Here is a 14793-nt window from a genome sequence, read left to right as displayed (position 1 = left end):
TCACAAAATACAGATAACTGTTAATTTTTGGATAGTTTTTACAGTGTGAGTTAATAAGTTTTGGCATTACAATGAACATTACATTAAACTGTCTACATTTGGACTAATTTTCATAACAAGCACAGTTTCTACAGCATCTTTCTGAATGAAATGTTAATGCAAACAGTGTGTGTGAGTAAACATTAGCATCCGACTAGACAGAGACAGGAATAACCTGGGCTGTTCTGTATTATTAATAGAGGTGACAGCATTCAGAGATTTTGGCCATGGCCCAGAACTAAAGGAGAGCTGTTACTGAGACAGAAAGGCTGAACAGGACACTTTTTAAAATGGGAAGGAATTAAAGGGGTCATATCGTACTCATTTAGTTTAGTATATTTAGTATAGTATATATAGAGAGAGTTGAAGTTTTTACCGCAGTTTCTTTTTAACAAGGAGATAACCTTTTCTACACATTTCTAATCATAATAGTTTTAATAACTCATCTCTAATAACTGATTTATTTTTTCCTTGCCATGATGACTGCACATAATATCAGACTAGATATTTTTCAAGACACTAGTATTCAGCTTAACGTGACATTTAAAGGCTTAACTTGGTTAATTAGGGTAAAGTTAGGGTAATTAGGCAAGTCATTGTATCAGGGGCGCCTGCAGGATTTTATTCAAAGGTACGCACATATCTAGCACCACCCTGCCTCATCATCCTTTATTCTTATTTCAATCTCAAAAAACACTGATGCTTGCTGTCAAAGGCTTCATTATTTAAGGGCATTGCTGTGAGTGAGATCAAGAAAATGAAAGCACATCATTGTATCTAAATTTTAATTTACTAATCTATTTAATTTTTTATCAACTAGATAAACAAGAATAACTGATACATCCAGAGTATCTGTTGTATTACACTGCTGAAAAAAAATCGGTCAATGACAGAAAATATTCGGTTAACGCGAGCTCTAGATACATCTGAGGTGAAGTGCTTCAAAACCAGTCTCAAACTCTTTTATAAGGGTGAGAGGACTCAGAAACTGGTTGTAAGAACGAAGATGTCTGCTTATTTGTGCCAGTCTGTCAGATAAAATAGTTTAAAACACCTTGAATGTTAGCGGTTTCATGCGAGTAGGCTGCACAGACATAGGCTGGGTCTGGACGTACCCCGACTCAGATGCTGATGAGACTGCGGTCTCCACCCCATGTGGGGAAGCAATATTTCTCTTATTAGTTTTAGGCCTTTTGGCAAATGTCTAGTTTAGCTGTTTTAAAGAGCGTTTACTCTTTAAATTACTTAATTTTTAGTGTGCGGAAAAACCGCCAGCGAAACTAAAGCAATAGATTTCTTTACCCATCTCCCGCCATGCAAGTCCATACACACTTTAAAACACACAAACGTACACCTTTATTTATTCTCATTCTTTCTTGCTTCGTCAATATATTGTAGTGTATACTGTTTAATAATTAATTTGAAATATGTCTAAAATAAATTAATTAAATAAAAAGCGGCATTAATTCGCGCCCTCTCATGGTAGGTACGCATACTGGGTACAGCTGTATGGCTGCAGACGCAACTGCATTGTATAACAGTGCTTTGTTCTGTAGACAATCCAAAACTAAAATTGCTTTAGGGGGCTAATAATTTTCATCAATTTTCATCTTTTCATCCTCTAACCCTTAGAACATACTGAAGCTTGTTTTTGCCTTAAAATAGATAAATAAAATGGAAGAAAATACTTTGTTTTTCACAATTGCAAGTTATAAACTTCTAATATAATTGTATATATTGTGCTTACATTTGTACATTTACATGTTTGCAAATCTGTTATTTTTCTTGCAAGTGTGTGTTTATATGTTCTGCAGTTCTGACTTGTTCTCTGAATTTTGACTTTACAAGTCAGAATTACTTTTTTACACCACAAAATGACTTTTTTTCTCGCCAAATATTTAATTTCACAGATCTGCATCTAAAATAAGTACATTTGAGCTCATTCTTCATTGAAATTACAAAGAAAAAAATTCTGAATTATGCCATAATTATCCTGTAGCAGAAATAAGCTTCCATGTGACCATCTTTTTTTAGTAGTTATTAAACTTTTATGACATACACTGGTAATGCTTTACTGTAAGGTTCATTAGTTAATGTTAATTTATGGATTTACTAACATGAACAAACAATGAACAATACATTCATTACAGTATTTGTTCGTTTCAGTTAATGTTAATAAAAATACAGTTGTTCATCTTTAGTTCATGTGGTCACACTTTACAATAAGGTTCATTAGTTAATGTTAATTAATGCATTTACTAAGATGAACAAACAATGAACAATACATTTACTACAGTATTTATTCATGTTAGTTAACGTTAGTTAATGAAATTACAGTAGTTCATTGTTAGTTCATGTTATCTCATGGTGCATTAACTAATGTTAACAAGCATGGACTTGGATGATAATAATGCATTGGTAAATGTTCAATTATGATTAATAAATGCTGTACATGTGTTGTTCTTGATTAGCTCATGTTAGTAAATGCATTAACTAATGAATCTTATTGTAAAGTGTTACCGTTCATGTTAACTCACAGTGCATTAGCTAATGTTAACAAGCATGCATTTGGATGTTAATAATGCATCAGTAAATGTTGAAGTCTGATTAATAAATGCTGTACATGTATTGTTTATAATTAGTTTGTTAGTAAATACTTTAACTAATGAAACCTTATTGTAAAGTGTGACTAATGTTGTGTTAACTTCACAAAGCCTGTTTCGTATTGCAATTGGCTTACAATACATATTTTAAAGTTCTAACCTCACATATCATACTGTATGTCGTTGTTTAGTTGCTTTTTGTTATTTTTAGACAGATTGTTTTCAATGTTTGATTATATGTCTGTACTATGAGCTAGCGTTCTGAGGCGGAAGAAACATACGTTGCAAAAAATGCATTTCTTACTTAAAGTTTTAATCTTGTTTCTAGTCCGAATCCAAGAAGCATTTTCTAGACAACCAAAAAAAGTTTTTCTTTAAAATAAGCAAAATAATCTGACAATGGGGTAAGCAAAATAATCTTGTTTTTCATTTTTTAAATTAATATTTCTCTTACCCCATTGGCAGATTATTTAGCCTTTTTTAACTGAAAACTTTCGACTCGTTATTTCTTATTACAAGCCATTATGTTTTGCTTGTCTGAAAAATGCTACTATTTATATTTTTAGATATTTGGACTAGAAACAAGACTAAAACTTGTAAGTAAGAAAGCTTTTTTTGCAGTGTACTGAGCTATTATTTATTTTGATGCATGAAAACAGAAGCTGCATTCATGAATCAATTAGTGTAGTTTAATCGGAGTCAGAGTTTTATTGACAGATATGTTTACACAGCATGTTCAATTTTGACAAATGTATGTACAGTGTGTTACTATATACAATATTGTATGTAATTAATAGTAATTGTGTGTTTTGTAGGAGTACAAGGTGTCGAGTTTTGAGCAAAGGCTAATGAGTGAGATTGAGTTTCGTTTGGAGAGGACTCCGGTGGAGGAGTCGGACGATGAAGTTCAACATGATGAAATTCCCACCGGAAAATGCATCGCGCCCATTTTTGACAAGAAACTCAAGCACTTCAGGGCTGTGGAAGGGATTCCTGTCACATTCACATGTAAAGTTGTGGGAATTCCTATTCCTAAAGTGAGTTTTTAAAGTACACATGGAATCAGAACTAACCACATCGATTTTGTTAGCTCACATTGCTAGTTTTGTGCTGAACAATTCATCTGTGCATGTCATTAAGAAACAAAAAAACTGTCTCCCCTTGTAATCTTTAATTAAAATATGAAAATGCACTTCCGGTTTGTTTTCAGTTAAATTCTCAGATTAAGTCTGTCTGAGGTAGTGGGCGTGGCTAACATACTTAACCACGCCCCTCCCGCTGTCAGGTTTGTCAGCAAACAGAAATAGAGAGGAGGACGAGGAGTCTGTTAGGCTGTAACAAATCTCCCCAAACGTTTTCCCCCATCTTTCTGAATAAAACGCCTACTTTACTACATCCAATCAGCTCGCAGTAGAAAAAAACAAGCCACGCCCACTGTTTGCTCATTCAATATTCAGTTTCTCTAGGAACTGCATCACAATATGAACAAAATAATGGTCACAGCTTCCAGTTCATGCCAGACTTTAACAGGAGGTGGTTATTATACTATTAGTGTCAGGGTTGGTGAGGGGAAATGGGGAAAAAGGAGCGAGGACTCAAGTGCAGGGAAATGGAGAATTGATTAAATAATAAAAAATAAAAAAAAATGCAAATAAACTACCCCGAGAGGGAAAACATTAACAAAACAAATACATGCACAAACAAACTGGACTGGGCAGGCTGGCAAGGATCGGGACTGGAAACACGACAGGACAAGACTTCAAACGACGACATGTGATGACGAACTGGCACAGGACAGCAAACATGAGGGGTTAATAATCTGTAGGAAATTAACACAAACAGATGAACATAATTAACTAATAATGGGTTAACAAGGAGGGCGGGACAAGACAATAGACGGGAGAGTGCATGACACAAAGAGACAACACAAGCCATGCGCTCACATAAAACAAGACTAGAACACGCAGCCAATGAGAGAACTCGTTAACCAATCGTTCATAACACCTGTAAACAAGCACCACGTGCTAAACACAACACCAACAGAAGACTGAACGAAAGACACGAGTACACGGTAAATGAAAACACTCGCCGTGCACTCACACACGCAGCGTGCATGTTTCATCCCAGCGCCGACCAAAACTGAAACCAACTAGACTGAGACGCTGGGAATGAAACACCACACTGCAGAGAGACGAAAACACAAACATGAGTACAAGAGTGCGCATGTCTGAGGCACACAGAGCCCGCGCGGCCGCATCAAGCGGCACACAGAGACACACAATGACAGAAACAGGACGAGACAGAGCTAGTGTCCGAGCTCTGCCACCAAAACAAAAATTTACAAGACCAGAGTGGCAGAACCCTGACAATTAGATGCATCAAATGTCTAAACACGTCTTTGTTTAGGTTCAAGTTGTTGCTGCAGATGAATTATAACAAGGAAATGTGATTTAAATATCTTACAGTTAGCTAGATATTAATAATATATAATAATATGATAACTAATATAATAATAATAATATACAATTTAAATAATTATATAAATAATAATATAATAATTAATATATCATTTCTAAAAACAAATTCAATTTATTTTGCCACAATGACAATACATAATATTTTTATTTATTTTGCAAGATACTAGTATTAAGCTTTATTCAGTAGCATTCAGTAGTATTAAGCCATTTTTATTCCAGTCAAACTAAAACAATTAAGACCAGAGGAAAAATATAATATGAAATACTGTAAAAAATGTCCTTGCAGTGGGAAATATTTAATAAATAGATTTAAAAAATTCAAAGCAGGGTGAATCATTTGTTCTTTAGCTAAAAGTATATAAGTATGTCCAAACCAGTTAATGGACTTTTATTTTGTAATTTCCTCCCAGGTGTACTGGTTTAAGGATGGAAAGCAGATTTTGAAGAAGAACGAGCACTACAGGAAAATCAGAGAGGGAGATGGGACGTGCTCTTTACACATAGAAACCGTCACAAATGATGATGACGGCAATTATACAGTCATGGCAGCAAATCCACAGGTAAAAACAAGCACCATCAGAAACACTAGCTGCGTCCCAAATCGCATACTTATACACTATTCTACGCCATTTTGTAGTATAAATAGTGTAAGTAGTGTGTTCACACTGAAAACTCTAAAAATAATAAGAGCACTTTAATTACCCGGATGATGCACTCATTCAGCTGCTAAAATGAAGTGTGTAATGATGGACACTTCACGCACTCAACGACCACAGGTTTGCTTATGTAGCGGAAGGGGCGGAGCTATCGAATGCTCATGTTGAATAACTTTATTTATTTTGGATGGTGAAAGCAAAATTCTCCTACGTGAGTGATTATAGCGCCTCCCGATGGTGAATGCGGCAATACGCAGGTATTATTTGATAAATCGATCGTTTATTTCACTGATTTGGCAACCGTCAAACGTCATCAGGGAAACGGTTTAAATTTCCGCTTAGTAAAAAACATTAGTGTGCCATTTGGGACGCCACTATATACATATACTATCCTGTTGAGTGTGTAAGTGCATAAGTACATAGTGCATGAGTGCAGAGTGTATAGTGTGCCATTTGGGACGCAGCTACAGTCTTTAAAAAAAGAGCTTTTTTACTGGCCATTAGATAAAAATACTAGAGCGTTTGCCCTCTGTATGTATGAAATTTAATTCTAAATGGTCTAAAAAAAGGTCTTAAATTTGACTTGAAACCTGCAGAAAGCTGTTTTTACGTCCACAGGGTCGAATAAGCTGCTCTGGCCATTTGATTGTCCAGACGGGACCTGTGCGAAACCGTCCTGTGGTTCACTCTCAGAGGTGAGTTTTGCTCAGGTTTGAAGGGATAGTTCACCCAGAAATCAAAACGTACACATTATCCACTCTCCCTCAAGTGCTTTCAGCCCTTCATGAGTTTCTTTCTTCTGTCAAACACAAAGGAAGACATTTGATTCATTTATATTCATTAATTTTCCTTCTGCTTAATCCCCTATTTATCAGGGGTTGCCACAGCGGAATGAACCACCAACTATTCCAGGATATGTTTTATGCAGTGTATTCCCTTCCAGCCAAACACTCATACACACACTCATACACTATGGCCAATTTAGTATGTTCAGTTCCCCTATAGCGCATGTGTTTGGACTGTGGGGGAAACCCACACCAACACATGGAGAACATGCAAACTCCACAAAGAAATGCCAACTGACCCAGCCGGGACTCGAACCAGCGTTGTTCTTGCTTTGAGGTGACAGTGCTAACTAGAGGTCTGACCTGACCAGATTTCTGCGGCGCAGGAATAAATTTCCGAATAAAGCGCCCGTCGGTAACGGGTTTAATTTGGGACGGGAGCGGGCTGTCTAGCAATATCGCTCCCGACTCCCGAGCGAGCGAGCACGCGTATGTATGTGTGTAAATGAAATTAGCTTGTTTGTTGCTGTGTTTGTGTGTATGTGTGTGAGTGCGCACGCGCGAATGAGAGGTGTGTGTGTGTGCGCATGCGCGAATGACACAGAGAGAGAGCTTTGCCTGTGTTGTGTGCTTGGTGCTTATGTGTGTGTGTGTTTGTGCACGTGCGCGCGAATGAGAGAGAGAGAGGTTTGCCTGTGTGTGTGCTTGGTGCTTATGTGTGTGTGTGTGTGTGTGTGTGTTAGTGCACGCGCGTGTGCGCGAATGAGAGAGAGCTTTGCCTGTGTGTGTGCTTGGTGCTTGTGTGTGTGTGTGTGTGTGTGTTGTGTGTGTGTGTGTGTGTGTGTGTGTGTGTGTGTGTGTGTGTGTGTGTGTGTGTGTGTGTGTGTGTGTGTGTGTGTGTGTGTGTGTGTGTGTGTGTGTGTGTGTGTGTGTGTGTGTGTGTGTGTGTGTGTGTGTGTGTTAGTGCACGCGCGCGAATGAGAGAGAGAGAGAGCTTTGCCTGTGTGTGTGTGTGCTTGGTGCTTGTGTGTGTGTGTGTGTGTGTATGTATGTGTGTGTGTGTGTGTGTGTGTGTGTGTGTGTGTGTTAGTGCGTTAGTGCGCGCGCGCGAATGATAGAGAGAGAGCTTTGTCTGTGTGTGTGTGCTTGGTGCTTATGTGTGTGTGTGTGTGTTTATACAGACAGCTTGTTATAGGCTGTCTGGACTGTATAGCTGGGTGGTTTTTGGTTTTGTTCTCCCCCCGCTCTTTAGCGGGATCGGGCGCGGCGGGTAGAAAATTGGGTGAGTCGGGCAGCGGGACAACAAATGAATATAAGCGGGAGCGGTCGGGTTCGGGCTAAAACCTTGCAGGTGCGGGCGAGAGCGGGATTCAAAATTTTGTCCCGCGCAGATCTCTAGTGCTAACCACTGAGCCCTCATTTATATTTCACAATAATTAACACATTTCACAATAATTAACAGTTGTTGTTAATAATTAAAAATGGTTATAAATCGGTCACCATTGACATCAATAGCAGATAAAACTAAATAAATTATTTTTGTGTGCTTCATCTAAAACTCCACATCTATAATCCTCTTAGTCTATGCTGACATTATCTTGGCTAATGGGCAGACGGCTGCTTCTCACTCAGGGCTGCTGTTTATGCTAATGAGGGAGAGATGGACACTAGTGGGCGGGGCTTTCCCCCTCTGATGACACGTACAAAAATCAAACTGTTATTATTAACAAATAAAAATAGAATTAATTGTTATTTACCTTTAGAGGCTGGTTATTTTCACACACTGCTGCCACACAACTGTGTTTAAACCCCTTATAAAGGTGACTTTTAGGTGATAGCTGCTCTTTTGATCTTATATTTCTGCTGTACCTCCGCATGTATTTCCTCAGGGTGCGAGCGCGTGTACAGGAAGTGGAGGGAGAGCCGACTCAAGAGCGTTTCTTCCGTCCGCACTTCCTGCAGGCTCCAGGAGACATGTTGGCTCATGAGGGACGCCTCTGTAGGCTGGACTGCAAGGTACTGCGTGATCTAAAGCAAAGCATCTAGTGCTGTGCAGTTACAATTACAATTAATCACATCCAAAATAAAAGTTTGTATTTGTGTATGTGTGTTTACGGTGTATAGTTTTTGCATATTAATGTGTGTAATGATTATGCATTTATATACGCTCAAATAAAAAAAAAAGAAAATAAATATAATTTATATAATATATTTTAAATATTCATTCATTCATTTTCTTTTCGGCTTAGTCCCTTTATTAATCAGGGGTCGTTACAGCGGAATGAACCACCAACTTATCCAGCATATGTTTTACACAGTGGATGCCCTTCAAGCTGCAACCCATCACTGGGAAACCATACACTATCATTCTCACACACACACATACGCTACAGGCAATTTAGCCTACCTACCTCTGCTCAGTTGGCATTTCTATGTGGAGTTTGCATGTTCTCCCTGCGTTAGCGTGGGTTTTCTCAGGGTGCTCTGGTTTCCCCCACAGTCCAAACACATGTGATACATGTGAATTGGGTAGGCTAAATTGTCCGTAGTGTATGAGTGTTTGTGGATGTTTCCCAGTGATGGGTTGCGGCTGGAAGGGCATCCGCTGCGTAAAAACGTGCTGGATAAGTTGGCGGTTCATTCCGCTGTGGTGACCCCGGATTAATAAAGGGACTAAGTTGACAGGAAAATGAATGAATGAATATACAGTTGAAGTCAGAATTATTAGACCGCTTGTTTATTTTTTACCCAATTTCTGTTTAACGGAGAGCAGATTTCTTCAACACATTTCTAATCATAATAGTTTTAATAACTCATCTCTAATAACTGATTTATTTTATCTTTGTCATGATGAAAGTAAATGATATTTGACTACATATTCTTCAAGACACTTCTATACAGCTTAAAGTGACATTTAAAGGCTTAACTAGGTTAATTGGGTTAACTAGGCAGGTTAGGGTAATTAGGCAAGTTATTGTATAATGATGGTTTGTTCTGTAGACAGTCGAGAAAAAATATAGCTTAAAGGGGCCAATAATTTTGAACATAAAATGGTGTTTAAAAAATTAATAACTGCTTTTATTCTAGCCGAAATAAAACAAATAAGACTTTATCCAGAGACATCAGACATGCTGTGAAAATTTCCTTGCTCTGTTAAACATCATTTAGAAAATAATTTAAACAGAAGAAAAAAAATTCAAATGGGACTAATAATTCTGACTTCAACTGTATATATTATGGAGAAAGTCTTGTTTCTTTTAGTTTGGCTGGAATAAAAAATGTTTTTTAAAAATTAAAAACTGCTGGGATCAATATTATTTGCCTACTTATGTGCTATTTGACTTGCTGAATAATCCTTATATAATCATTATTATAATAATGCACAGGAACGTTTAATTGTGGATAAGCCCACTCATTTTTAATAGAGTTCCTGTGCTCGTCTGCTGCCCCTGATGGCACTTGTGTTTAAACAGCCTTTCATCTCATTTTACACTTTTTTTAACACTCGTTTTAACTAAACTAAAGCTGAAATCTATTTAACTGACCATGTTTTAATTGAATTACATTATCAATACTGTGAAAGTAACCAAATGGAAAATAGCCACATCAACCTTTCACCGGAAGTTTATCAGTGGCTGAAAATCACTAGCCATTCATATACAGTTGAAGTCAAAATTATTTGCCCGCCTGAGAATTTTTCACCGTATTTCCTATAATATTTTTTCTTCTGGAGAAAGTCTTATTTGTTTTATTTCGGCTAGAATAAAAGCAGTTTTTAATTGTTTTTAAAGCCATTTTAAGGTCATTAATATTAAGCACCTTAAGCTATATTAGTTTTGGATTGTCTCCAGAACAAACCATTGTTATACAATGACTTGCCTAATTACCCTAACTTTACCCTAATTAACATAGTTAAGCCTTCTTGTTACTGTCAGGGATGTCTGTATAAAGGACCCAAAAGCAGAAGAGTTCGATTCAATAGGGTTTTTTTAATAAAATAAGCAAAAAGAAAGTGACTCAGCATTAGCTGAGATCCCAGAGGAGATTAATAAAAAAAATAAACTGACAACCGGACCACAGGCAATGTTCAACAATACAGGAAAAATACCAACAAAACTTAGTAGCACCACATGAAAAAGAAAAATCAGGATTAAATTAGGGCTAAATTTCAATCAAAAAAAAAAGTTAGTCTTTGGTCCAGGCCTGGTAATGCAGGAGAAGGGCAATGGCAACGCAAAAGATCAACTCTCCAGTAGGGCAGACCAAATCTGGAATGGCTCCAGGGAACTGGACAGAGAACACAATGATAATACAACAGACCGACAAGAAGGCTGTAAGAAACCCAACACTCTGGCAAAAGGAGAAGCGAAACACCCTCAGATATAGGAGCAGCAATTAGCAGAAATGAAAGGCAGCTGGGAGTAACATATGAGGCTACTAATTGTTAAAGGCGATCAGCTGAGTGAAGTTACACAGCAATTTGGAGACAAATTAGAATGTTGTCAGTAAGGAAAGATAGAAAACGCTGTCAGAAAAGAAAGAGGGCAAAGTTCAAAGACGGGTTCTGACAGTTACATTTTATTATGTGCTGTCATCATGGCAATGAGAAAATAAACCAGTTATTATAAATAATTTATTAAAACTATTACGATTAGAAATGTGTTGCACAAAAATCTTCTCTCCATTAAACAGAAATTGGTTAAAAAAATATACAAGGGAGCTAATAATTCAGGAGGGCTAATAATACATAACTCATTGGATTATGGAACGTGTGCAGAAGTTGCAGTGATATGTTGTGTGTGTTCAGGTGAGTGGACTGCCTCATCCGGAGATCATGTGGCTTCTGAACGGGAAGCCTATTTATCCAGACGTAACTCACCGGATGCTGGTGCGAGAAAACGGGATCCATTCTCTGGTGATTGACCCTCTGACGCAAGCGGATGACGGGACGTACACATGCATCGCCTCTAATAAAGCCGGACAGAGCTCATTCTGCCTCCAGCTCAAAGTCGTGGGTGAGACTCTTTACATTTCAAAAATATCAGGCTTTGGTGAATCATAATAGACCCTTTTCACAAGACAAGGTGCATTTAAAGTACACATGGAATCAAACAAACCATATTGTTTAACTTATTTAGTCAGCTCACATTGCTAGTTTTGTTCTGAACAATTCATCTGTCATTAAGAAAAAAAAGTGTTTGCTCTTGTAATCTAAAGTTAAAATCTGAAAATGTTTGTTTCCAGTTAAATTCTCAGATTAGGTCTGTCTCGGGTATTGGGCGTGGCTACCAACCTTAACCACGCCCCTTTAGCTGTCAGTTTAGACAACAAACAGAAATGGTGAGCAGAAGGAGTCTGTTAGGCTGTAATAACTTTCCCTAAACCCCTTTCTCCATCTTTCTGAATGAAACTCCTACTTTACCACATCCAATCAGCTCGCAGTAAAACTAACAAGCCACGCCCACTGTTTTCTTATTTAATATTCTCTAGGAACTGCATCACACTATCATACTACAAAAAAAATAAATAAAAAATGGTCACAGCTTCCGGTTCATGCAGACTTTAAGGCCGAGTTTTCATAATTGATAATTTCATAATTTTCATAATTGTCGGATTGCTGTTATTTTCACACTGCATGACTATATACAGTAGAAGTCAGAATTATTAGCCCCCATTTGATTTTTTTTTCTTTTTGAAATATTTTCCAAATGATGTTTAACAGAGCAAGGAAATGTTCACAGTGTATCTGATAATATTTTGTCTTCTGGAGAAAGTCTGATTTGCTTTATTTTGGCTAGAATAAAAGCAGTTTTAAATTTTTTATGAATCATTTTAAGGTCAAAATTATTAGCCCCTTTAAGCGATTTTTTTTTTTTTTAGTCTACAGAACAAACCATCAGTATACAATAACTTGCCTTATTACCCTAACCTGCCTAGTTAACCTAATTAACCTAGTTAAGCCTTTAAATGTAACTTTAAGCAATTTATGCTATTTTTAAGCTATTTTAAGCTTTAACTATTATGATTAGAAATGCGTTGAAATAATCTTTTTTCACAGAAATTGGGGGGGGGACAAACAAACAGGGGGGCTTGGCTAATAATTCTGATTTCAACTGTAGGTGTTCAATTGCTGATGTGTTCATACTGCACAGTGAATTATTTTTAGCTAAGAACTATTTTAGATTTTTTAACAATTGTGTGAGTTTCGATTCTTGAATCTTTTAATTTTAAATTACATTTTTTTACATTTTATTCTCATCTTATCATATTTTGTTCAACCTTTTCTGTTTAAGAAAAAAACATGTTTTTCTTACTTGTTGTAATAGGCTTAATCAGAAGTATGGAAATAATTGCAATGAAAAGTCTATATAAAAAAGTGCTATAAGTGGTGTCCAAATGTCAACCATCTGAATCTGAATATATTTTTAGAATGTGGAACATTGTAGAATTAGTTTTGTTGAATGTAGTCAAGCTTGAACACATCAGATCTTAAAAAACTCCAGCTTGAAATGAACAAAGATATGAGCATGAGATGTTTTATCCTGGTCTGCTTGTCAAACACTGAGAAGATGAATTTTACATTTTTTAATGTTTCTCTTGATTTTTCCCGTTTATTAAAAATGTGTTTAATCTTTTTTCCTCACAACATATTAATTCTGGTGTACTAGATTTTAAACAGTAATCTTAAAGTCCCTAGGAACTGAAAATTGCAATCCTTTTTTTTTTTTCGTATTGTGACGCAATTCCTAGTGAAACTGAATACTCGATGAGAAAGCAGTGGGCGTGGCTTGCTTTGTCTACTGCAAGCTGAATGGATGTAGTAAAGTAGGCGTTTTATTCAGAAAGATGGGGAAAAGGGTTGTTACAGCCTAACAGACTCCTCCTCCTCACGTTTTCTGTTTGTTGACACAACTGACAGCTGGAGGGGCGTGGTAAAGTATGTTAGCCCCGCCCACTACCTCAGACAGACCTAATCTGAAAATTTAACTGAAAACAAACAGGAAGTGCATTTTCAGATTTTAATTAAAGATTACAAGAGCATATTATTTTATTTGTCTTAATGACATGCACAGATGAATTGTTCAGCACAAAACTAGCAACGTGAGCTAACGAAATCAATATGCTTAGTTCTGATTTCATGTGTACTTTAAGTTATAATCTCGGTCTGCTTGTAATAACACAGAGAAGGAGATGAAGGCAGCTCCTCGTTTTGTGGAGAAATTGCAGAACACTGGGATTGCGGAGGGCGCTGCGGTGCGGCTGGAGTGCAGAGTTGCAGGGATGCCACAACCCGTCATTTACTGGAAAAAAGACAACGACACCATCCCACACTCCAGAGACAGAGTCAGGTGAGGAGGCGTCACTTTCCACAGCACACTTACACACAGGCAAAAAGCATTCATTGGATGGCTCAGTGGTTAGCACTGTGGCCTCACAGCAAGAAGGTCGCTGGTTCGAGTCTCGGCTGGGTCAGTTGACATTTCTGTGTGGAGTTTGCATGTTCTCCCCGTGTTGGCGTGGGTTTCGTCGGGTGCTCCGGTTTCCCCCACAGTCCAAACACATGCACTATAGGGGAATTGATGAACCAAATTGGTTGTGTGTGTGTGAATTTGTGTATGGGTGTTTCCCAGTACTGGGTTGCAGCTGGAAGGGCATCTACTGCATAAAACATGCTGGAATAGTTGGCGGTTCATTCCACAGTGGCAAGCCCTGATGAATAAGGGACTAAGTTGAAGGAAAATGAATGAATGCTTCTCCTAATTTCAGATTATTTAGCTTGTTTTAAGGAAAGTCACCTAAATGTGACATATTTTGGCACTTAAGTGCAATGGTTACTGGACTAGTGAGCTCATTGTGATGCACCCATCATCATATGACCTGCCCTTATCAGTTTGCTTCGCTCCCATAGATCTCGCATGACCTTTTGGTATAGGAGGGTGGCCAGAAACACTTTTTAGTTGATCTGGGTGATTCTCGTATGCTGTCTTATGCTGCGTTCACACCAGATGCGGAACGCGCGTGAAGCGCAAGTGAATTTACATGTTAAGTCAATGCAAACGCGCGAATAGACATCCTGCGGCGAGATACAAGTGAATGGCGCGACGCGAATGGCGCAGTGCGAATAGTGCTTAATGCGCAAATGGCGCGGCGCGAATTGAGCGTTTTCTCTTAAGTTAAAAAATCTGAACTTCACGCCGCGTTAACCAATCAGAAGCTTGCTCTTGTGGGGGCG

General features: G+C 37.7%; 1 protein-coding gene across 5 annotated transcripts in view; it reads left to right on the top strand.

The window, feature by feature from the left end:
- The window catches only part of mypn (myopalladin), a 67236-nt gene that overhangs the window by 46673 nt on the left and 5770 nt on the right, over positions 1–14793 (top strand). For 4 of the 5 annotated variants that reach the window (NM_001365298.2, NM_001365297.2, XM_087278433.1 and 1 more), the window contains 6 exon segments: positions 3458–3679; positions 5530–5679; positions 6394–6470; positions 8450–8576; positions 11368–11575; positions 13744–13909. The exons of the other annotated variant lie outside the window; for it this stretch is intronic. In NM_001365298.2, coding sequence (NP_001352227.2) covers positions 3458–3679; positions 5530–5679; positions 6394–6470; positions 8450–8576; positions 11368–11575; positions 13744–13909 — 950 coding nt within the window. 5 annotated transcript variants of the gene reach the window in all.

This window comes from Danio rerio, chromosome 13, assembly GCF_052040795.2.
Source record: "Danio rerio strain M-AB ecotype USA chromosome 13, GRCz13ab, whole genome shotgun sequence".
NCBI classification, from domain to species: domain Eukaryota; kingdom Metazoa; phylum Chordata; class Actinopteri; order Cypriniformes; family Danionidae; genus Danio; species Danio rerio.
The sequence above is the reverse complement of the archived record's forward strand: the minus strand, read 5'-3'. Positions and strand labels throughout refer to the sequence as shown.